At 37.6% G+C, this 24,302-nt stretch overlaps 3 protein-coding genes across 3 annotated transcripts; 2 read left to right on the top strand and 1 right to left on the bottom strand.

Annotated features, from left to right (window-relative positions):
• The first annotated feature begins 190 nt into the window (after positions 1-190).
• LOC131779069 (uncharacterized) lies at positions 191-11,724 on the top strand. The gene is made up of 11 exons (XM_059095604.2): positions 191-409; positions 1,918-2,016; positions 2,758-2,785; positions 3,023-3,115; positions 3,991-4,126; positions 6,578-6,646; positions 7,379-7,458; positions 8,239-8,457; positions 9,464-9,690; positions 10,173-10,230; positions 10,787-11,724. Exons 1-11 carry the CDS (start codon positions 299-301, stop codon positions 10,855-10,857), a joined length of 1,191 nt encoding a protein of 396 aa, XP_058951587.2. The 5' UTR covers positions 191-298; the 3' UTR covers positions 10,858-11,724.
• Positions 11,725-11,986: 262 nt separating this feature from the next.
• Positions 11,987-16,884, bottom strand: LOC131779077 (mitochondrial ribonuclease P catalytic subunit-like). Its single transcript, XM_066164081.1, has 6 exons — positions 16,134-16,884; positions 14,895-14,942; positions 13,843-14,131; positions 13,402-13,565; positions 12,792-12,981; positions 11,987-12,203 (listed from the first exon to the last, which is right to left on the bottom strand). Exons 1-6 carry the CDS (start codon positions 16,868-16,870, stop codon positions 12,087-12,089), a joined length of 1,545 nt encoding a protein of 514 aa, XP_066020178.1. The 5' UTR covers positions 16,871-16,884; the 3' UTR covers positions 11,987-12,086.
• A 3,047-nt stretch (positions 16,885-19,931) lies between these two features.
• LOC131779064 (E3 ubiquitin-protein ligase TRIM71-like) lies at positions 19,932-24,096 on the top strand. Its single transcript, XM_059095595.2, has one exon. It carries the CDS (start codon positions 20,178-20,180, stop codon positions 22,593-22,595), a length of 2,418 nt encoding a protein of 805 aa, XP_058951578.2. The 5' UTR covers positions 19,932-20,177; the 3' UTR covers positions 22,596-24,096.
• The last annotated feature ends 206 nt before the right edge of the window (positions 24,097-24,302 follow it).

Here is a 24,302-nt window from a genome sequence, read left to right as displayed (position 1 = left end):
CCTACGCTTTTCTCCCGGCCCGTGTGTTCATTCCCTGAAAATCTTCTGCGTTTTGTTGTGGGGTTTTCATTTCCACTAGGACAACTTTCGAAAGTAACCACAAACTTATTTCCTTCGTTTTCCATAGTAATGAGGTTGGGGGTTGAGAGAGTGCGTAGCAGCTCAGCGGTATTCGCTAGTTTTGGTATGCTCGATTGTAGCTCCCAAGGCCTTCCAGAAGCTTGATACTTTTTTCGGGCATTAGTCTCACGCTGTTCTCGATTAAAGTCTTCAGAGGGGTGAAATTGTAGAGAAAAGTATGACTTCCAGCGTAGAAAACGATCCAGATGCTTTGAAGATTTGCCCATATGACCCGGTCCACAAAGTGAAGGCAAAGAGATTTCCTTACCATTTGGAGAAATGTCGAAAGGTAAGGAAAAGTAACATCACTGAATTTTTAGCTTTAACCCTTTTGCTGGCAGGTTCCTGGGGACTTCTTGTTTTTGTATGACGTAAGCCGACAAATCAGGCCACAGCTCATCACATTTTAGTTTAACCCCAATAAACTATATATAATTTTAATGAGCAGAAAATTTACAATCATTTCAAGACTATTTTGTTAGATATGGGTCCTTGTGCACAGAATTTGGGGCAAGATAGGCCGAGCATAACAAAATGTTCCAAGTGTTATTTGTTTTTCCTGCCCTTATAAGACAAGACAATTACATGCTTGTGAGCATTACTTTATATCATGCAAAAGCAGATTATTTCAGAAACCAAACACTTTTTATTCTGTCCAATTATCGTTATTGCAACCAAAGTTATGCCTTCTGTTGTAAGTCAAGGTTTGGCTTGGCAATTTTCAAAAATTAGAGGGTATGTGATGTAGCACAACTATACTTGAGCAACAGCTTGCTAACGTCACTTGAAATCAACCAAATTACTGACCATTGATGGCACAAAGAACTATAAATAGACAATAGGGTAAAAATGGTTCTGTTCTTATAAAAAATTACAATCCATAGCAAACTTCAGAGTTGTCAGAATCTGAAGAAATACAGTGTACCATCCTTTTCAACAAATTCTTCACTGCTCAATTCACTCTCGTGGTGGTTGAAATCTCCTATTCGTTTTCATCAGAAATACTTGACAAAACCTCATTAGGTTCGTCCTCTTACACAGTCCACAGTGTCTCTTCAACTGGAATCCATGCAAACATCATATTTAAAAGGATAGTATTGCATGTGCGATTTTTTTTTGGCAAAAAACAGTTCACATTTGGATGAAAACAGTGAGAAATACGGCTACGAATTAAGAAACGTGACTTGACAAACCATAATAATCTTTACGAAATCAAAACAACACTATGTGAGGGTCCCCTGAGATTTTTAACATGGATAGGGTCAGAGCGTACAAATTCGTATGTTTGCCAGCTAAAGGGTTAAATTGAGCGTAAACATAGGCAATCTAGATTGAACACTCAATTTTTTTCTAAGGTTTAATTTTAATATGCCTACTGTGCATGCATTGTGAAGCATTTCTGCATAACCCCATTCTCATTACAAAGCCTTAATAAAAGGTTATTTTTTTGCCATTGTTGTCTTATAAAAAAAATCCGGATGCACATTATGAAGTATGGGTAATACAGAAATTTTTCAGAGAATTGTTGTAATTTTCCTCATTCTTCAAAGCATGCTGATAGGCAGGGTATGATGTCACTGGCACCTTATTTTATAGTTTTTTAGTGTCTTTTTAAAGTTGTCTAGCCATTGTTTTTCTGCTTAGGGTTGCTTTGTTCTGACGTTCTCACATTATATAACAAGTTAATTCTCAAAGAAAAATTGTGCACATTATAACCTCGATCAAAAGCCTGATGCACAGTAGTGTAAGTGATAAGACAAAAATGATAATAAAGTATCTTTGTTGAAAATTCAACAGCAATATGCAAGTGCAGGATGGACACAGTGCCCCTTTTTTGCTCGACATGAAATTCGTGTTGAGGAGTTAGAATATCACACGTCCATTTGTGAATACAAGGTATGATGATAGACTTTTCTGTTCAGGTTATTACTGTGAAAGCTTATTTCTTTGGTAAAATTTCTACATAGCCCCATACTATTGTAAAACAAATCTGTTTTCTCAATGGCCGTGTATTGTTTTTGTCGTTGTTTTGTCTATCCAAGAACTGAATGCATAATGTGGTATGGGGTTGTGTGGAAATTTTACCATTTCTTTCATCAAAAGGCAGTGTAGTGTTATTTTTCTGATCTGTAACCTGAACAGAACAAAATGTAGGTGTGAGAGGTATCTTATATCTCCCTTCAGTATCACTGTTGAGTCACACACAAAATTCATAAGAATTAAGGATATTATCATTAGCACAGAAGCTCTTCAACATAAAAAAAATTATCTGTTCAGCAAGAAATGTATAGGGGACAGTATGGAGAAAAGACATACTGATGTTGTAATGTACAAGCAATGGATTTGTGTTGATGAACATGGGAATAGACCAGAAACAGCTCCACATCTGAATAAATAGCCAGTGCTGTTGAATAAGGCCAGAAATTTTGCATAGTAGCTGAATGATTTCCCAACACTGATATATAATACTATTTAACTGTATTGAAAGAGTTTTTTTTACTTTTCTTGATATTTATTTATTCAGTTGGATAAGAAGTCTGTAAAAGAATAGTATGATCTCTCTGTTTTGACAAGATGGCTCTCACAGTAAAAAGAACTATTATTGATGTAAAATTGTTTTGCTAAATGCCATTTCAGGACATGATCAGACAAGACATTGAGGAAGGTGGGTTCAGAGGACTCCCTTGTTTATCATTTTTCAAAGGCTTGGTTGTTTGTAATCCAGCATACCTATGCAATTTTTTAGAATGTTTTAAAAATAAAAAACTAATTTTATTTCTTAACCAGTGAATTATTGAAGCAACGAATGCCACAAAGAAAAATGGACATTTTCTGTGAGCCTTTTAGTCTGTCACAAGCATGCTTATCCTTAGTTGATCTACAGGTATATTTTATATTACAGTTTACCTTCAGTCAATAGTGGAGGAGAAGAGATTACAACAACCACAGCCAACCCAAGCAGTATTACCTGATGAAACTGAGGATTGGGAAATAGGTATGTTTTGTTAGAGCTTCAATTTTAGACTACAGTCTGGAGCTTTGCTGTCAATTACTCAATTGAATTTCTTGCTTTCTGCAACCAATTAAGTGTCACAGATCTATTATATTATACCTTAGTAGTAGAGAATTCAAAGCTCCAATTCTTTCAGCATGAAATTAGAGTCTCTTTTTTTAAGTACATGTATGCTTGTGTCAGTTACAGGGAAAACATCCTTGCTCTTGATTATTAGACTTGCATTAGATGATCTTCATTTCCATCATTGGATAATACTAGTGATAACTGTGTTTGAAAAAAGTGAGTCAGTTGTATTGTAGGATAGGTTCTGCAAGATAGCAGCAGAAGAGGGGAGCACAAGTTTCCATGCAAGCTGTACAATGGTGGAATCTATCTTACATTGCCTTCATCTGTTTGAAGGATTATTCTGTCAGACGTGTGACAAATCATCATCAAGTTATCTCACCGAGTTTATTTTGTCTAAAGTGACATTTTAGTCTTAGTAGTGTTAATTTCATGTGGGGAATGTGCTGAATAAAGTTCTTGAATCTCATTGGCTGACATAGAGTGCGCTAACTGCTATGCTTTCATGTATGTGTCCTTTGACCCATCATCAAAATTTGTTTGAATGCTAAAAAAATAAAGGGAAATTTGATCTTGACTAATATTGTCTTTTGTATGTAAATCATCATCTTTGAACATTTAAAAAATCAATCATTTATATGCATGATTTTTCACCAGTCTCATTTTATTCAAAACTCATAATTTTATCTCTACAAATTTCTTATTTTGAAAGAGTGGTGTAATAATTAGTCATGCAGGCTGTAGAAGAAAGAGAAATGAAATTCATTTCTACCTTGTTTTGTTGATTTTAGAGGCTGATAGGCAACCATTTTCAATCCTTGCTCCTGAGCCACAAGCTGACTCTACTGATGGATATGACGTTTTGCAGGTGATTCAAGTTGTACAAGCCCAGGCTCATGCTAAACCTAAACTTATGGAGACCTCAGGGTAAGAGAATTAAATGAAATTTTTATAAACCAGCTCAGCTTCTCCAACTATCAGTTGAGAAAACTGATAAGAAAAACTGGTTGGGGATTCGCTAAAAAGGAAGAAATGGGAGTGCCCCTTAGGCAGTGTGTGAAGTAACATGCTCTGGTATACATTAATAATAAGTTCTTATATAGCGCATTAAAATTGAACTCTATGCGCTTTACAATTACAAATTAACAAAATTTCGATAAAAATCCTATACATGCAATTCGCTACTCTATCTAAACTAATGAATTATTACGTGTTATGCATATGTTTGACAACGTACGATATCAAATAATCTGGTGGCTTAATTTTTGAAAAGATAAGTTTTCAATAAGCGTTTAAAGGAGTCAACAGATTCGGCGTTTTTTATGCATTCAGGTAGTTGGTTCCACAAATACGGTGCTGCGTAGGAGAATGCTCTTTGCCCATACGTTTTAGTTCGAATTGTTGGGACCTCAAGTAGATTCATATTTGATGAACGGAGGTTTCGTGCTGGAATATATCGACTAAGAAGTTCAACAAGATAGGTTGGAGCCATGTCATTTAGTGCTTTGTATGTTATCAACAGTATCTTGAATTGAATTCGTTTTGTGACCGGGAGCCAATGAAGTTTCATAAGTATAGGTGTTATACTGTCTCTTGATTTGGCACCGACTAACAAGCGGGCAGCTGTGTTTTGGATCCGTTGGAATTTTTCGATGTCACAAATCGGTAGACCGTACAATAGGCTATTACAATAATCAAGTCTCGATGAGATAAAGGCGTGTATCAATCTTTCATTTTGCTGCGTCGAGAGGTATTTACGAACGCGACCAATATTTCTGATTGCTAGAGACGACGATTTACAGATGGAATTTATATGCGAGCGTAAGTTCATCACAGAATCAAGCATGACGCCTAGGTCTCGGACAGTATTAGATAAATTAATGATATCATCTCCAATATTGATATTACAGAAAGGAGGATTTTTTGAGAAGCGTGAGAGGAAATGAATGATTTCTGTTTTTGAAGGGTTGCACTGCAATCTGTTTTTCTTGGCCCACTCCATGATTGCATTAACACATGATTTCAATCTTTCCATGCCTAGCATTCTGTCAGAGGAGTTTATCTTTATGTAAAGTTGCGAATCATCGGCATATATCATACAGTTTAGGCCATGTTCAGCAACAATGTCTTCTGTAGGCGAGGTATACATTAGAAAGAGTAGTGGACCAAGTACTGATCCCTGGGGTACGCCGTAGGAGATATGTCGAGGCTTAGAGATGGAGTGTTTGATCTTCACTGACTGAACACGATGTTCTAGGTATGATTTGAACCATTTTAGTGCGATACCTCTAAATCCGAAACGTTTCTCCATTCTCTCAAGTAATATGTTATGGTCGATCGTGTCGAACGCAGCGGAAAGGTCTAGCAAAACAAGTACTACTTCTTCTTTTTGATCTACAGCTCTTAGGATGTCATTTGAGACTTTTATTAAAGCAGTTTCAGTGGAGTAGTATTTGCGGTATGCTGACTGCATCGCTGGAAATAACTGGTTCTCGGCCATAAATCTGTATATTTGATTTGCGACCACCCTTTCGATTGTTTTTGAGAGAAAAGATAGATTTGCAATCGGTCTGTAATTTGAGAGACAGTTCGGGTCCAATGAAGGCTTCTTTAAAGATGGACATACCAGGGATTGTTTTAACTGATCAGGAAATTCTCCGTTAGCCATGGAGGCGTTGATAATCTTGGTTATAATTGGCGTCAAGTGTGGAATTGACTTTAGAATTCGTGTTGGAATGGGATCCAGTTGACAAGACTTAGTTGGAGATTGAACAATAAGTTTGTGAACAATATCAGCAGATACAGGTTGAAAAGTATGGAACGACGAGGTGACTGGATAATTGACGTTGATGTCGGGTGCTTGGGCAGTATGGGAGTCCAAATCCGATCTTATTTTCTCAATTTTTTTTTTACATTGCACTTGAGTAACTTTCATTCGCAGTAAACATCAGAAACTTACATGCCATAGAGTCAAACCATTTTCCACCAGAAGGAGGTTATTTTCTTACAAGTAGTAGTTTTATAAAGTCCTGAAATGTTTTGCTATTTTTTAATGCAGTATGATATGCTACCCATTGTTGTGAAGAGTTAAATTTTGGTACCTTGCCTTGTGTATTTCAGTGAGAGATTAGGTATGAATGATTGAACTTAGAGAAATTGAATGGGAACCTGAAAAAAGCCCCAAGTGACATCAGATGGATTGCTGGGTTCTCCTTACAAGTTTTCTCAAATTTAACTGTGATAGATAGGGAGAAGTTGCTTCAAAAGTAACATGGGGCTTTATTCAATGCACCTTTTCCACCTGTTACTGAAATGAAATGGGAGTGGTGAGGAGTATGAATGATTGTCTTCTAATTATCTTTTAACACATCACTGCAGCATGACAGCCGCACAGAAGAAAAACTTTAAAAGAGCACAGAAAAGACATGAACGACGAGAAGCTGAAAGGTGCACAAATAACATAGATTGAATGAAACTTTCGTAGGTATTTCTTGTAACAGTGAGTGGTAAAAGTTATATCTTCAAGGACTGAAACTATAGTAAAAACTGTCTTTTGGCTTTTTGTTTCTCTAACTGGGAGCCATTTTGTGGCTCTGTTACAATCTTGGTAAGTCTTAAATAGAGTTAAATGACAAAATAGAATTACTAATAACTTCTTAAAGGGTTAGATTTGAGCTTTAAAGCATTCTACTTTTTACCAGTATAATAAGCTGTATATTTTGAAAAATTGAATTTTTCGTTCATTTATTTTTTCACTGTTTACATCCTGAAATAGTAGAATAGTCAACACCCAACTTGCCAAGTGTCCAATAGGCTGATTTTTAAGTCGAGTATTTCTTCAAAATATATCATATAACTCACAACTTCTAAGTTGTTCAGGTCATGAAAACTAGACCTTTAGTCAACCCTTTTAACTCCCAAAATCTGATTGTTGATTCTCCCCTCTTGCTGCTACACATTTCCTATTAAATTGGTCATAGGAATTTGGTGTTAGATCATGATAATAACTTCTACCCAATAAGTTTGAGTATTCTCATTACCTGTTTACAAAATTCTGCATGAATATAATAGATAGAAGTTACATGTTAATAACCTCTGGGGTTTATAGGGTTAACTTTCTTTAGGTAGCTTTTTCTGTGGGATGGGTTTTCAAACATGCTATGTGATGTCTTTTTTTAGGGCCAATCAAGAACCTGAAATGACAAATGAAGAGAGGGTACAGGCCTTAGCAAAACAGTACAGTTTACTTAGCACTTCAGGTGAGCCTGCTGTTTGGTAAAGTGAAGACTTAAAACAGACATAGTTTGAAGCTACACTGGTTTGCAGATTTAATGAATGTAACCGAAGAAGTTACAATTCATAGACCCAACGTTTCGACACTCCTGTCTAGTGCCTTCATCAGGGGTGATCTAAACGCTGCAACAAGAGGTCTTTTTATATGATCACTAATTAGCGGCCTTTTTTTCTGACGAGGTGTAAATAGGCGTCAGGAAGCAGACCGCCATTTGGTACACGGTTAAAAGAGCACCAAAAAGCGGTTTTTCTTTGCAAAAAGGAAAATTCAGCCTTATCGGAGCATACTTGCCTAACCAACCATACAATTGGGTGGGATAATTCTAAAATTATCACTACTAATCGGCGTTACCACCAGCGCCTTTGTTTGGAGGCTTGGCACATTAACTCCGCCCACGCTCCTTTAAATCGCGACGATGGCGGTCTGCTTCCTGACGCCTATTTACACCTCGTCAGAAAAAAAGGCCGCTAATTAGTGATCATATAAAAGGACCTCTTGTTGCAGCGTTTAGATCACCCCTGATGAAGGCACTAGACAGGAGTGTCGAAACGTTGGGTCTATGAATTGTAACTTCTTCGGTTACATTCATTAAATCTGCAAACCAGTGTAGCTTCAAACTATGTCTGATTGTCCACCTGGTTGCCGTGTGAACTTTAATATATTTGAAGACTTAAAGTTGGCAACTTATGTCTAAGATGAGCTTTACAAAGTAAGTTCTTCCTTCTGTGTTTCTTATTTTTTCCAGGTAGTTTCATTGACTTTGTCAGTATCCTGAATCTATACTGTCAAAAAAACAAAATCAATCTACCCAAATATAGTGAAGCACCTGGAGTTGATGGAGGCTTTGGGGCACAATGTTTTGTGAAGGGTCAGATATTTAAATCCATGAAGTACTGTTCAACTAAGAAAGAAGCGCGTCATGATGCTTCCATGCATGCTGTGCTGGGTCTCAACATTCCTGTGGGTAAGAGACCTTGGTCAATGTCTTGTGTAGCTTCTGCTTTAAAGTTTCATCATAATGTCATTTTGGATTGTGCTGCCTTAATTTTTCAAATAAAGGTAAAAGAGGCCATGTATGGTAAATGGGAAAATCAGTTCTGAACCAACAGTTGAAACACTTAAATTTGTGTCTTTATTGTTAACTTAGATTTTTGTCAGAAGATACAGGGAGTAAATTTTTAAAGAAACTGTGGTGCAGTGTCAGGGAAGAGTATAAGAGGGTAATTTAGTGTTATCAACTGAGTTGGAAATGTAAATTGGCCACCACCATAAAGAGTTTAAAGGCTGACATTTCAAGTGTTAGCTAATGCTTGAAACACTCAAAATGTCAGCCTTTAAAATCTTTACGGGGGCCAATTTAATTTTTCATCTCTTGATAACACTAAATTACTTTTTATTTGTATTTTTGGTTTTTTAGTAGGTTACTCTAAAATAATGCTATTGCCTTCTTGTGTCAAGTTAAATTTAAGTTGTACCTCAAGCATTGGCAACTAAAGGTGACATGAGTAATGAAGAAAAACTGTTGTGCACAATGAGTAGTTGAACAAACTTCTAATAATTTTGTGTCAAATGATAAGTGTTGGATACAATAACATGTGTTGGGTCTAATTGCATGTCATGAATAAATTTTGATTACCCCATAATGGTTTAATTTTGTTATGATCATGACAATGGCAATATGTCTATCATCTTCAATTTTGTCACTTCGTGGTTCTTAAAAAAGAACAAAATAATGTACAGATGGTATCAAAAATAACTGTAACCCTTGGTTATGGAAATATTATGGGTTGAATGATTGCTTTTCAACTATATTTGGGTCAATAACTTGAAATGTGGATTACAAGAATTGGGCTCTAACTGCATAACTGCTTGGTGGTTTTCTGATAGCTGCAATCATTTTTCTGATACGGATAAATTTAAATATTGATTATTTTAAATTGAAAGCCACTTTCTATTAACTTTTTAACCAGTTGACCCAACACCCAACAAACCGATGGCTGTAAGAAGTGCCACTGACCATCAGAAGCTCAGAGAAACTCATGAGTTACAGCTTCTAAAAGAGGCAGGGCAGGCACCACCCAAAGGGAGGGGCAGACCAACTGTGCAGCAGTCTGTGCGTTCCTTTTCCACCCAAGCTACTGGTCCACCAATGTCACAGCAACCACCACAGAATATGGCAGCTAATAGGTTTACTGAGGTAACACAATTGCAGTTGCCAGTTGTTTGGAAAGGAGTTCCCATACTAGCTTCTTACTACCATTTTGTGGCATGCCATGATGTTTTACAACTTTTGTGACAGTCATTGATATAATAATTATTAATTATTTATCTTTCTTCATTTTACAAGTGAGTGGAATATATATAAATTATGTTTCAAAAAACCTGGGCTAAAAATGGCCTAGCTTACCAATGCATTCTATGCCCCTCAGTTAATTGTGTCAGGCTGCTAAATATGAATGTCTAAGGTTCTATTTTTTTGTAGGGAACTCTTTTTTGTTTGTTTGTTTGTTTTTTGTTTTTGCTTTTGTTTTTTTTGTTTTTTTGCTTTTCCCATGTCTGTGACAAAAAGGTAACTTCCTTAAGTAAAAAACCAGTATTGCATCATTTCCTCAGTTATTGCTCCTTGGTCACTTATAAGACCTCTTGTTGTCATGAAAATAATAATTTGGATATTTTTAGGTTACTGGGCTAACAGAAGGGACAGAAAATGATAAGTGGACAACCATAGGTGGGAAAGGTAGGTCAACTCTTGGACCCCTAAGAGTGATTAGCATCTAATTTCTCCATACAATATCACCCCTGAATCACACATTAAGGTAACAAGAATGAAGGAAATGATCACCTGGTAAAGAAACTCTTGATTGTTAAACAAATCCTACTTATCATCACCTAAGAAAAATATGTGATAACAGTCTGGAGAATATGCATACTGATGTTATGGTGTGAGACAAGGCCATTATTAACAATAAGAAATCAGCAAGCTTTAAGGTTGGAATTGGATCACACAGCTTTAGGCTTGGCCTAGGTTTTGGAATATGTAGTGACTGTTTCTCATCAGATCTACTCTCTCTGTGAGAGAATGCAGCCAAGTTTCCTGGAAAGTTTACCACTCCTTGTTTTACTCCATGGGCTTATAGTTCAGACAGGAGTGAGCTGTTATCCTGGAATAAGAGACAAGTGAAAACTTAATTCTTCATTTTGTCTTTATTCAGGAATGGTCATTGATCTACTGAACTTCTAATGACTTTCACTTTTGGTTTTGTTCATTTTTTTCATTCATCTGTTTATGGCAGGGTTGAAGAATCCAGTCTATCAGCATTCCCTTAAAATGGCAGGGCGCGGAAGGGGTATGTCAAGGCGGTGACAAATATCAACTATGGCATCTCATTGGCAGAGACTGAAATCCTGACCAACGGATTCTTCTGTGTCCTCCCTTCAATAACTGTTGTTTCGACTAGGGAGTAAGGTTGTAGTTCCTTGATCTGTCATGCATTATTCCCACAATTCTCTCAAGGTGGGTGTGCTAGACCTTTGTTCCACTAGAAAAAAAGATTAAAGATATTTGTCATGCATTATTCCCACAATTCTCCAAGGTGGGTGTGCTAGACCTTTGTTCCACTAGAAAGATTGCCTCCACTTTGAGAGATTCCCCAGCGATAAGTTAGGGCAAGCTGTGTTAAAAGCCCTTCTGTTGTGTTATTTAAATAAGATAGTTGCCAATAAGTACTGAAGTTGGTAATCTCTGTTGCATATAAGGTTAGAACAGTTTTTAGCATTTTTTTCTCAAGTATGGAAAATTTTTTATTTTAGGGTATATAAAGATTTGACAATGATAATTTTTAAGTAATGGGACAAAGGGCAAAATTTTGTTTTCTGTTTAAACAAAAGAAAGAAAACTAATTTTTATGAGAGAAATCTTTTTATGTCAGATATGTAAGAAAGCATGACTGAAGGTCTACAGGTTTTTCCAAAAGTAATTTGAAAAGAGTTTAATCATAGAATAGTCCAGTTCAATTCAGAAAATTGTCCAAATGCCCATATTCATAAATACTGATATGCTAACAGCTTTGGGGTCATTTAATTTCATTCAGATCAATATATGAAATAATTTCAGTTTAATTCTAAACTTGTTGAGTTTGAGTATTGATAAACAATGAGAGTATCCTTATTTAGTATTTTAGAAATTGAACAAATAACCGAAGTGTTTGTAAATAAAATTTTTTTTACTGCTTGTTATTTCTGAATTTTGTTTAAAATCGTTGTTTATTGAAGGGAAACCATCAAGGGATAAATGATGCAGATTTCAAGGGGAAAAGAAAAAGAAAGTAGAAAAGGAACAAAAACAGAAAAGGATTGAAAAGATAAGCACAGATTGGGAAACAAAAACAAACAAAAACATTTATCCTGAAATACACACACACTTTCAAGTGTGCAAAAATTTTAGGAAAGAGTCTAATATGGATACACAGCTCCACAAACACTTCACATCCAAACAAGGAATTACTTTGTTTTAATTGTCAAAACAAATCTACTTGTTGATGATAGCAACATGACAATTTTATCATATCAAAAAGATTCCCAAACATGGCTTTCCTATAGGGATTGATCCTCTCTTCTGACACAAAGCCACTTGCTCCCATCACTACTTGGAAAGTGCCAAGTATCTCCTGTTGTTTGAACATGTACACGGCGGTCAAATCTCCTCACACTCTACAAGAATAAGATAGGATGAACAATTGTGCCACTATACAAAACTGGAGAATGTGACACTGTTAGGGCTGTGATAATTGGGTTACATGCATTTTATCATCAACAAGATAAGTTTTGTCTTCAATGATATCTGGAAAAACTTAGCTGTACTAAGCAGCACACAAAAAATTGTGAGTTTCATTTTTATTAACCCTTTAACCCCTAAGAGTGACTGCCATTTAATTTCTCCTTACAATACCAGCCCTGAATCAAACATTGGGGTCATGAGAATAAGGGAAATGATCAACAACCAAAGAACTCTTGACTGTTAAACAAATTCTCCTTTTCAGACCCTTAAGAAATGTATAGAGAACAGTGTCGGGGTGAAAAGGGTTGCATTACAGTATAAAATGACCAATTATTTGGTTATCAGTTTGAAAAGGCCAGATATGAAAGATTCACAATTAGTTTGTCTAGTCAACTTGAGGTTCACAACTTAATTAACCCTTATTGAGCAGAGATCCTTTTTTAAGCAGGTACTGATGCGAATTCTGCAACTGTCAGATTAAAACAAGGTTCACTGTAGACCCCTCTAAAACTAGTACATACCTCAAACAAGGGTTGTTCACCCACAAAACTGGCCAACTTCACTTGATACAGCTCTTGCCATCTGGTGAACTGGGCTTTCATCAGTGACTCCATACCTTGCAGATGGTTAGAGAACATGTCTGAGGAGACAAGTAGGGTGCCTGGGCCACACTGCATGGCAGCACTAAGAAGATAGACATCATCTAATGCCCTGAAGATTGAATTGTGTATGATTACAAAAACAATCTTAAAAGTGTTAAATATATGTGTATTTACATGACTGTTGCTCCGCTCATCAGCATTACAACATGTCCTTGCTAGATGCTTCTGAAGACTCCACCCTTGATTCTCAATTTTGAAAAATCAACTTGAAACTCAAACTTTGAAACTTGAGACTTGCGAGGAATCTAGGGTCAAGTTTGAAGGCAAGGATGTCAATTTACATTTGAGTGACAGTGTATATCTAGGTACTGTTTCTTTATAGAGCCTCCCTAAACATTTTCAAGATGACCGAGGAGACCTGCAAGAGCATATACAACCACAATCAAGTAATCAAAATCATTGGGATATACTGCAGGTATTTCTCACAAGCACTATAATTGAAGAACAACAAAAGTAGGAGACGAGTTACCTTGCTGCCAAACAGAAAACACCACAATGTACTCTCAGAAAATCCATTACTGAAGGGAGTGAATTTTGGTCATGTCTTCTAATGTGACCCAGTGAAATTGGCCATGAACCCACAACCAAAACCCTCTTTTTCTGCTTCAGAAAATGTTCAGCCACAGCTTTCAACTGCATAAATAAGGACAAATCAATATAAGTACCCATCCAAAGTAAAACTCTTTTAAAATAAAGAGACATGATAGCCCTATGGTTAACACACAAAAGGAAACATTTTTTCTTTCCCATCAGTATACTGTGTTTTGCTACCAAGATTAGGAGACAAGGGCACAGGAACACTGTGAGGAATGCTAGAAATGCTAACCATCCCCTCCCCTCACTACCCTACAAGGCAACCAAAACAACCTACTCACAGGCACACAACAGATAAAAAATACATTGAATGTACCTTTTTAGCATCAAAATGATGATAGTAATAAGCTAAATTGAGTCCATCCAAAACTACGTCATAGTGTCCTGTTGTCTCTATAAACCTGACCACACTGTTAGGAAATCTGTTAGAATGTCCTGGTCGGATGTAATCCACATACTTTCCAGCGGTAGTGTGACAACGCACTTCTGAGAGAACTTTGCGATTTCTCAACACATGAGAGATAAGTGGGTCCTTCAACTCATGCAGTTCTTCTTCAGTAAAGTTCCCAGTTTCTAGTTTTTGCTTGCAGGCTTGGCAGTGGTATCTGAAAAAGAAACAAACCAAAAATAAGCCATTGAATGCCAAAGGTTCAGAAAACCTTAAACTGACCTTACTTTTGACATTTGTTGAAAAATAATCGGCACATGTCCATGATCAATGAAATGAAACATGCACATTTTGTATGGGACAGTTTTACAGGTATATTATAGTGTAGCCACATTTGATAAATACATTGGCAAAACAGGAAGATGACTGGGTGACCAATTTCAAGAACACCTTTGCTATGTAGAAAGTAATGACAAGGATGCATCCAAACCAGTCGCTAGACACTGTAATCTCTCTAATCATTCCAAGCAGCATATGGCAGTTTGTGGCCTTTTCCTATATCTAGGCGGTTGGGAAAGCTGCGATCTTTCAAATCGGCACTCTTGATGCTCATAGTATCAACAAGGGCTTTTCATTCAACTAATTTATTCCTGTTTTCAAGTCACCATATTCCCCCCCAATAACATAGCTCCACTTTCTGCATATAAACACACACACAAACCCACAATCCCTACAATCACTCTGACAAAGGGTTATCATCAAAACATCAGCTTTTAAACTCTTTATGGTGACCAATTTACATTATCAACTCAGTTGATAATACTAAATTATCCTGAAAAATACAGAGTTGCTCAATTTAAACTTCAGACTTGTAAATTTTATTTCCCTTTGACTTAAGGTATAATAATGAATGACAAGATCCTCAAAATAATAGAAAACAAAGTTTACACCATAAAAAAATATTATGAAAATTTACTTACGTTGCTGATGGAGAAGACCAAGCTGTCACCCATTTTGGGTCCTTTAGACTGAAAAGTGTAATGGAAAGGTTAAAGGTTAATTAAGAACTATCACCCTTTGACCTCTAGGAGTAACCAACATCTAATTTTTTCCTTACAATATCAACCCTGAATCACACTTAAGCTCACAAGAGTAGAAGAAAAGATCTGCTGCACAAATTTCTTGTTAGCACTTGAAGAAATACATAGAGAACAGTAGGGATCCAAGGATAACCATGTTGTAAATGATCCTGTCTTTGACCCTTTACACCCTAAGATCAGTATCCATATTCTCTATACTCTTCTCTACATGTTTCTTTTGGTACCTACTAGGAGAATTCATTTGAGGATCAAAGCTTCTTAGGTTGGCAATCATTTCCTTTATTCTCATTATGGATGGTTAAGTGGTATCACTAGGGAGAAATAAGATTCTGGCCACTCTTAGGGTTTAACAGGTTAAAAATTTATCCAAAACAGAAGAATTAAGTCTCCTATTCGTCCACCCAAATTAAATACCTAGACAGATAAAATTATGAAAGCATCACCTCTAGTGAGCTAAAAATCAGTAAATAACCTACCCCTTCACCCCCCAATCTTTCAGTGTATCTGACAATTAACCCTTAAACTCCTGTGAGTGACCAAGACAGAATTTTTCCTTACCGCATCTATACAATACAAGCAGACAAGTGATGATAATAATGAAAAATATAAATTATGGGATTACTAATTGATTTGATACCGAATTCTCCAAACTAACAAAATGAGAATCATTTAGCAGACAGTAAGGAGAATTTCTAATGAGATCTTGGGAGTTAAAGGGTTAACCTTTCCACTACTCTATTGAAAGGGAAGATTATTTTCTGAGGGGTTATGATTTAAAGAACAGTGGACTTCATTGGGCTGGAATGGTATATCAGTTTATTAGGGATATGACTGTTCACTTATTTTTTAATGAATTCTTGGACTTGATGATTCCTGAGCCAACGAAATGCCTGCCTATTTCTACCATTTTTGTATGTAAAAACTCTGTCATTTCTTGCAAAATGCCCCAATAAAGTAAAGATGGGTCACTAAGTTTGGGGGGCAAACCAGCTAAGTTGGGGGCAAACTCTTTTTATGTTTGAATGCAATCTCGCAAAGGTGATTGGGGGCAAACTAAGGAGGCAAATTCACCAGTTACAACTAAGTTCACACGAATGACATCGCTCTGTCTTTCTTTACCTGTCAAACCATAGTTTGATTGTCTCCAGAGCCTCAATGCTCAGCAAGTCTCGATATCTTCGAATGTCGTAAAACAATTCCAACACTTTATTCTTTAACTGCTTACTCACTTTGCCCACACAAGCTCGAACAACTGTTATATAGATATCCACGATTCGTTCATGGAGTACCCCAGAGTGACGCAAATCATCCAAACATCGAAATGCATCCATTGGATCTCCTTTGTTGGCTTCCATCTCCACAAAAGGTTTAAAATGGCGAGCTCTGGGAGTTAGACCGTCCTTTAGCATTTCATCAAACAAGCTTTTCATAGAATGTTTGGGATGATTGGACTTCGAGTACAAATTGGCAAGAACAGAATAAGTTGAGTGACTTTTCGGGATATTAAGTTGTTCCATGAGAGTTTTCAGTTCAAAAGCTGCGTCGATTTTGTCATAATGAACCAGGCAGTTTAGTGAATAATCTAGAGCTTTTATCATATGCTGTTCAGGAAGAATAATAAATTGATTAAGCATCTCTAAAACTTCATTTGGTGCACTCAATGTCTCACAAAACGGTCGAATGTTCTTTACGCGCTCTGGAAAAGGAAGACTTGGATGAAAATCCTCACGAGCGTCCCTAATAGTTGAACACAAATATCTTACGCCAGGTATTATGTAGCGTCTACAGTCAGTTGGACACAAAATGAGTGTTCCTACTCTATCCTGAAGAATTTTCCTCAAAACTCTGGTCGCCATATTAGTCGCCACGCTGGTATACCGAAATTCTTCATGTAACATACACAATATGTCTCTAGGAAAGTGGCCTCGGCCGTTCGAGAACCTCTTTGATAAAATGTCAATGAAAATAACGATAGCAAAGGCTGCTTGATCCTTTTTTTTTCTCTATCTGCAAGAGTAGTTTAAAATCTCGATGATAAAAACCAGCGATGTTTTGTCATGACCCAGTAACTTTGGGACGATCAAGCGAAAAGGTGTGGCACACCATTCTTGTCAAAATTCACGTTTTCATTTCGAATTTCTAGCTTTGTATTTCACCCTTTAGCAACAGAATTGAGCATCGCTGTTCTCTAGAAAACATGTCTCTAACAAATAAGCAAATTCTATTCCTTGACGTCAAAATCAGTGTTTTTCTTTTCCTGGCTTTCTTTAGCATTCTTTGAAGCAGTTTAATGATATAATGACAAAGGGTCAACACAAGTATTCCCCTACTGAGGAAGTTAATAGCAACTGCCAAGAGAACATGATATTCTCTTGTGAAAGCTCATTAAAAATAATATTCATTTTAAAATGAATAAGTATTAAAAAAAACCTTACAATTTCCTTGAGAAGACAAAAATTTTATGTTACTGAGGCAACAGACTGAAAGCTCGGCTGAAAAAGTAAGTTTTCAGATTACGCTTACATCAAGATATAGAGTTGAGCAGGCCCTGTGGTGATTTCAAAGGTAAGGGGCTGCAGAGGACAAAGCCCTTGCTCTTAGTGTAGGTAACACCTTACCTCTTAGGGCCATTAGGAGAAGCTTCCGAGCAGACCTTAGTTGGTATTTAATAGGAACCCTAAAACTAATAAGCTTACAAATATAATCAGGCGCTATACGATGTACTACTTTTAGGCGAAGGAAAAAAATCTTGAATTCTATGTTGTACGTAACCGGTAGTTGAAAAACTTTTTAAATGTGCTCTTTCCAGATGACTTTCTACAACAATAGAACCAGGAAGTGACACTGTTATGTTGATTTATTGGTTTATAAACCTTTTCAATTTTTAAAGAGTACTTTTCTGCTCTGATAAGGATTAAATATTTTTTATTGATGCTCGCGCGTGTTTGTTCGAAATGAAAATAGTTTCCCGAAAAGGTGCGAAATCTTTCAACCACCTACTAACAGTAGAAATAATGCAGAACATTTTATCAAAACGGCCTTACGGTATCAGAGGCTACTCGGTAGATATTATGATTTGCACTGCTGAACAGTGCGTGCTGATTGGCCAGTTTAAAAGTGATTGGCAAGTACTATTTACCTCCGAGCTGCCGAAGAGACAAAATCGCGCGTGATATTTGGTTTTTGTGTGGTATATTCGAAAAACAATTACTCGCCTTCGCCGCTTCGCGGCTCGGTAAATATCCTCCACTATTCACCTCCACTTCATTGAGTAATTATTATGTATTCACTACATTGCCTTGGGATAAATTCGATACAATAAAAATTGCCGATGGTGATAGTTGTGTTCTGTCTGGACGGAATAACTTTGTTAGGATCAGTGTAAGCAAGCGAAAAGTGTGTGAACGAAAATCATTGCTTTTCTGACCGCCCGGTTAACGCATCTTTTTTCGCGCGCCTTCTTTTTCGCCCGTTTTCGCTGATCAGGCGTCAGGAAAAGGTTTCGAAGTAACAAGTGATCCTGTAGCAACCTGGAAGGGCTACAATGACAGACTGGTGCTATGTATAACAGTGACGTCAGGTTTAAGCATTTTTACAGAAAGGTATCCGTAAAATAGTTTATTAGCTTTACTTTGTGTTGTGTGGTTCTTTGAATTTGAAAGTGCGTTTCTATGACTGGCCTTCAAAAGAAAGAAGCGGATGAGTTTTACTTTAAGTTGTGTGTTTCTCAGCATTCAAATGTTCCTCTATGGCTGGTGCTCTGAAGACTCTTCACTTTGGTCCTTTGACTCCAGTCAAATCAAAGTCATTCCCCACCATAGTACCCTTCGCAACCATTCTTTGAAATCTCAATGACCCCAAACACCCTCCCACCACACTGTACGGGGAAGCGTGACCAAAGTGGTTAACGCCATCGCCGACATGTAACTAACCAAATTAAGAAAAAAAAAGAAACACATCTTGGGTGGTTTAATTCCAAGGTGCAACAGCTCTCTCACATTTTAGCATCAACAAAAGCGATGATATAAATTCGCAGTATTTTTAATTTTTCTTGGCTTAGATGATATTTCATGCAAAATTTATCGTCATTGATATGTTGCGACATAATCTATTTATAAACTAATGACATCTCTTAAAAGCAAAAACCTTAAGTAAATGTTATGCCTAGAAACGGGTGATGCGGTTTGGTGTGGGACGATAAAACGAAAATTGTGTAATACTGCCTTATCTATCACTAGCCGTTTTTAGTTACAATCTTTGCAATTTTCCTTTGCTGAAAAATGCGTCACTGTTTTAAGACGAGAAAATGCGACCAAATCACTGGCACTCATTTCCATACTGAGATATTAAGCAGCTTTTGACAAAATTAACAGAATTTCCAAATTGAATTATTTAACAACGTGATTGGTTTACGTCGTTGAGTTTAATAACAGCCACCTGTTAACCACACCGAGTGCCCTTGGCTCTGCTTGCACATTGAAGGTATTTAAAAATATTTCATGCATTTTAAGCTCTAAATCGGCGATGTATTGCTTGAAAATTTGCGAGGAGCTCCAGACACTTCTTTTCCACCCCTAAAAGACAGAGAAATCTTGCGAAACTATGAAATGTATGAAATTATTCAGTTTTGGATATTTTTAATCGTGACGAAAGCTTGGTTTCGGGCCTCGATGCTGCAAAAAGAGATGGCAGATGGCTTTCGCCCCCCTTCCGAGAGCAAGTCGTAAAGATAGAAGTGCGTGGGTTATTGACACGTACACTATCTCATTGCCGCCTCTTCTGTTCATCAAGATGATGCAAAAGTTATCAATAGCGCTTGCGACTTCCCCTGCTAACGCATAAATTATTCACAGTTATTACCACTTACTGCCTCTAAAGTAATACACAGCATTTTCATATTAAATTAATCAGCAAGGTAGCCATTTCATACTACGATTTAACGAGAGAACCGTCAAGTTTTGGCAATTTCCAAAGTTGAAAGTTATTTTTGTATTGCAGTTGTTCAGCATGAGGTGAGAAAGTCGCTTTCAAGATATCGCCACGATTGAAGACATGTTTTCCCTTAGTATCTGTCTCTATGGCTGCAGAGTGAAAAACTAATATTTTAGATTGTAGTTCAAAATTTAATTGCTTTAGCCCGGTTTGAAGCACAACGCTGTCACGATGAGACGTTGGAAAACCTGGGAAAGTATAGCCGTTGAAGATTATTTCGACGATATTACGCAGCCAAATCGCTGGAATTCTCTCGAAAAGCTGGACAAAATTCACATGACAAGTAATGGTATCATTCCTGATGGATCCAAAGTTTCACAATTATCGCCGAAGAATGGAAATGCTTTAAACGATCCTTCCCTATTGTGTACAGTGTGCAAACAACTTTTCCGTCGGCCGAAATTTCTGCGATGTCTTCATAGCTTTTGTAAAAGTTGCATCGAGAGTCTGGTTTGTAATGAATATGGTAAAGAAGGACTTGTTGTTTGCCCTTTATGTTCTTTACCGAGCGAATTGGGTAGTAAAGGAATTGACGCGTTGCCAGTAAATTTCCTCATTGGCGCAACACTCAAAAAAAGAAATTTTGTCGTGGAAGAGAAAAAAGCGCCGGTCAGGTGCGGAAATTGCGAAGACAACGCTGAAGCTACAGGACAGTGCAGCGATTGCTCGGAATTCCTATGTGACAGGTGCACGGCTGCTCATAGACGGGTACGTGTTACAAGAGAACATCAAATTATCTCGCTAAATGAGCTGGCAACCGAGGACGAAGAAAACAATAATTCACAGTGCAGCGCTGATAGCTGCTCGGACCATGGCCGCGAAGAGCTCACGTATTTTTGCCAGACATGTGAAAAGCTGATCTGTAGAGAGTGCACTATTGTGAATCACCCCAAAACAACACATACGTTTGAACCGCTGAGGGAGGCTTCCAGCAAACACAGACAAGAAATATCCGAGCTTCTCGGTACGATAAAAATGAGGAGTCCTTTTGTGAAAAGGGCTTTGTTGGAGATCGAAGAAGCGTGCGGGGATATTCCACAGCACGCCCTTGCGATTGAGGAACAAATCAAGAGCTCGACAACGCGCTATATTAGGGCTTTAAAGGAACGAGAAGCGCGGCTGTTGGACGATTTGGGCGCCATGAGAGAATACAAAGTTACATTGCTAGAGCAACAAAAGGAGCGGTTGTACAAAGGAATTGGAGATATTGAAAGCAATTGTGGACTCATCGAGATGATGTTACGAGAAGGAAGTGCTGCTGAAGTAACAAGGGTAAAAGATTTTATGAAGGGGCGATTGCAAAGCTTAATGAATCTGATTCAGGACATGTCACCAACCGAAGGACCTGAATTAGACTACGTCACTGAAGAAGACCTGCTATTCGACGTCATAAATAGAGGTGGAAAACTTGAAAGCAGCACCATGCCTCCTGCGGTTCGACTCATTGGAGAGGGATTGTATAACGCTGCAGTTGGAAAAACCTCAAGTTTTGCTTTAGCCGTGCGAGAAGACGCGGAGATGGCTAAACATGACATAGACGTTCGCATCGAAACTCCCGACTTGATTATTCTCACCTGCAACATAACAGAAAACAGTTCACGCCTTTACACAATCAGTTATAAGCCAAGAATTCATGGAGAACATGTAATCACGGTTTTAACACGTGGAGAGCATGCGGAAGAGAGTCCTTACACGGTGGACGTGAAGAAAGGTCACATGTGCTTCGCCACAAAGTCTCCTCCCGTTTGTTTACGGTTTGGTTACAAGGGAAAAGGGAGAGGCGAGCTGACTGGTCCGAGTGATGTAGCTGCAGCTTGCAATGGTATCATAGCTGTGGCAGACACGCTGAATGATAGAATTCAACTGTTTACCAGCAAGGGAGGATTTCTACGACAGTTTGGAAGTTCGGGGGAAGATGTCGGCAAGTTTAAATCCCCAACCGGCCTGTGCTTTTCTCAAGCTGGACAAATAGTCGTCGCTGACCAACAGAATAACCGTATCCAAGTGTTTAGTATGGATGGGGTCCTGTCCAAAGTAATATCATGCAAAGGACGGAGTGCGGGGGATTTAAAAAACCCCACGGGTGTAGCTGTGGATGAGGAGGGCCAGCTACTAGTCACAGACCAACAGAACCACAGAATTGTTGTCTTCGACAGCAATGGAGTCTATTGCAATCAGTTTGGGTCCTTAGGAACAAAAGACGGAGAATTCAACAACCCTTCCTACATCACTGTTTCGCAAGACGGCGAAATTCTCGTCACAGATACTTCGAACCATCGAGTACAAATTTTCGATCCGATGGGAAAATTTCAACGGAGGTTTGGAAGACCTGGCACCGGAGATGGAGAGTTCCACTATCCGACGGGAATAACAAGCGATTCATCCGGGTACATCTTTGTCTCTGATCGCACCAATCGCGTACAAGTGTTTAACTCGCACTTGCGTTTCGTCACAAAGTTTGGCGGGAAAATCAGTGGTGATGGGCAATTGAATGGGCCGCTAGGACTTGATTACACTCCTGAAGGTCGGGTCGCTGTTACCGATGCCGGCAATAACTCTGTTAAGGTTTTCTACTTTCCCAACGAGTAATCACGCACCAGTTAATCGAAGAAACTACGAATACAATTCTTCCGAATTTGTAAGTCTTTAAGTAGGAGAACACTCTAGAGATAATCACGGAATTTTTAGTTTTGTGTCGAAAATAATGTAGAACTAAATTGGTTTTGCCGGCTTTTTTACTCTGCTTACTGATTGATCTAGAAGATTCACTCCTTGTTTTTCTCGACCAATCAGATGCAAACCTTAAACCAATTCCGACATCTTGCCTGGCGTTTTCCGGCGCTCATAAACTGGTTTGTGAAGCTTTTAAATAATCCCTTTTTTATCTTAGTGTTCTCCACCAGTCTGGTCGGCTTTCATAATTACTCTAGAAACCCAATTTTGAAAGTCTTTAAAAAATTACATCAAGGAATAAAGCTGAGTAGGGACGGAAAAGGTTAAACTCTCTAGTAGTAATTTTTCAAATCTTCCAGGAATATCATCATTAAACATAAGCTATACGATCGGATTAACGTAAATCAAGTTTCGACTGACGCCAATCAACAGATCTTGACAAAATGATAAAGTACCAGGGGTTTCCATATTATATCCAGGATATCTTAAGCATTAGTAAATTGATTACAGTCTGTTAAGTAATTCACATTGATTAACTCGCTTTCAAGAGTTTTTTTTAGTATGACGAGATTCGTTTTCTCTTACTTACGAAGTGTTTTTGACTAAGTTAAATTTCAGTCTATAGAGGTATATCTTTACATAATCATTCGCCGTGTATCTAATAATTAGAGAGTGAAAATATTGAAATAATTTCAAAAATACTTTTTATAAGAACTAACATAAAGGTTAGTTTCCTCCAAGAGTGATAGAGTTCTAATACTGTATCCAAACCGACCAATCACGACTGACCTACGCCGCTTGAGTCTTACAGACAATAACATCACGGCAAAACTGACCAATCAGTGTACACAAACCGGACTAAGTACATTCGACTGACAACAACCTTTCACTTGACTCTGATGATGACTTCCGCTCAGGTTGTCGAAATGTCAGTCACCACTACCGACAACAGTCCTTCTCAGGACTACACTCACCCGGACGATCATACTACACTATTACATGTTAACCCCGGGTTCAAACCATTCACTGTATTACTTTAATATTCTGTCACTTGATAGCTGTAGGAGACATGTACAATGATAAGTTGCAATATGTTTTATTTTCATCTTATCTATTAAGATATATGCTTTAGTAGTCTCCTACCCAGATCATCCACGGCCAAGCGGTTGTTCAGTCGTTTAGTTACAATTCAAAGATAGGATCTGAGTACGAGATTAGCATAATTTGTTTATGACGTTTCCAATAAAAAGGGGTATAGGGTTTTAAATGATACTAAAGCCCTCGCCCCTAGAAAACAGATACATTGTAAAAATTAGTGCACTTCAATGAAACACCAGTATGATGTGTCGATATTTAGTCACAAAACTGGTTTTAAAATCAAATATCAATCAGAAAATAAATTTTTCTTTAAGCCTTGGACGATCATTTAAGTTGTTGGTACTGTAATAACTTATATAAAGCGAGAAGAGAATCAACGGCCTATAAAACGATTTTAAACCCCAATCGCAGGCGAACATTCTAAATAAATTTTCTATTCCTTTTTCATTCCTAAGTTAGTTTCACTGAGACCATTTTCCACGTCAGAGCCTTTAGAAAACTTGAGCAGTCTGATGGGATGATTCA

The sequence above is a fragment of the Pocillopora verrucosa genome, chromosome 3 (assembly GCF_036669915.1).
Source record: "Pocillopora verrucosa isolate sample1 chromosome 3, ASM3666991v2, whole genome shotgun sequence".
Taxonomy (NCBI): domain Eukaryota; kingdom Metazoa; phylum Cnidaria; class Anthozoa; order Scleractinia; family Pocilloporidae; genus Pocillopora; species Pocillopora verrucosa.
The sequence above is the reverse complement of the archived record's forward strand: the minus strand, read 5'-3'. Positions and strand labels throughout refer to the sequence as shown.

Excerpts from the sequence above, each read along its gene's own strand:
- LOC131779069 (XM_059095604.2), top strand. The coding sequence starts at position 299 with ATGACTTCCAGCGTAGAAAACGATCCAGATGCTTTGAAGATTTGCCCA. Across the intron at positions 2,786-3,022 it reads CAGACAAGACATTGAGGAAG|TTTACCTTCAGTCAATAGTG; the intron begins GTGGGTTCAGAG and ends TTTATATTACAG. Across the intron at positions 7,459-8,238 it reads CAGTTTACTTAGCACTTCAG|GTAGTTTCATTGACTTTGTC; the intron begins GTGAGCCTGCTG and ends TATTTTTTCCAG.
- LOC131779077 (XM_066164081.1), bottom strand. The coding sequence starts at position 16,870 with ATGGCGACCAGAGTTTTGAGGAAAATTCTTCAGGATAGAGTAGGAACA. Across the intron at positions 14,132-14,894 it reads TGGTCTTCTCCATCAGCAAC|ATACCACTGCCAAGCCTGCA; the intron begins GTAAGTAAATTT and ends TTTCTTTTTCAG. Across the intron at positions 12,982-13,401 it reads GTTTTCTGTTTGGCAGCAAG|GGCATTAGATGATGTCTATC; the intron begins GTAACTCGTCTC and ends TTCAATCTTCAG.
- LOC131779064 (XM_059095595.2), top strand. The coding sequence starts at position 20,178 with ATGAGACGTTGGAAAACCTGGGAAAGTATAGCCGTTGAAGATTATTTC.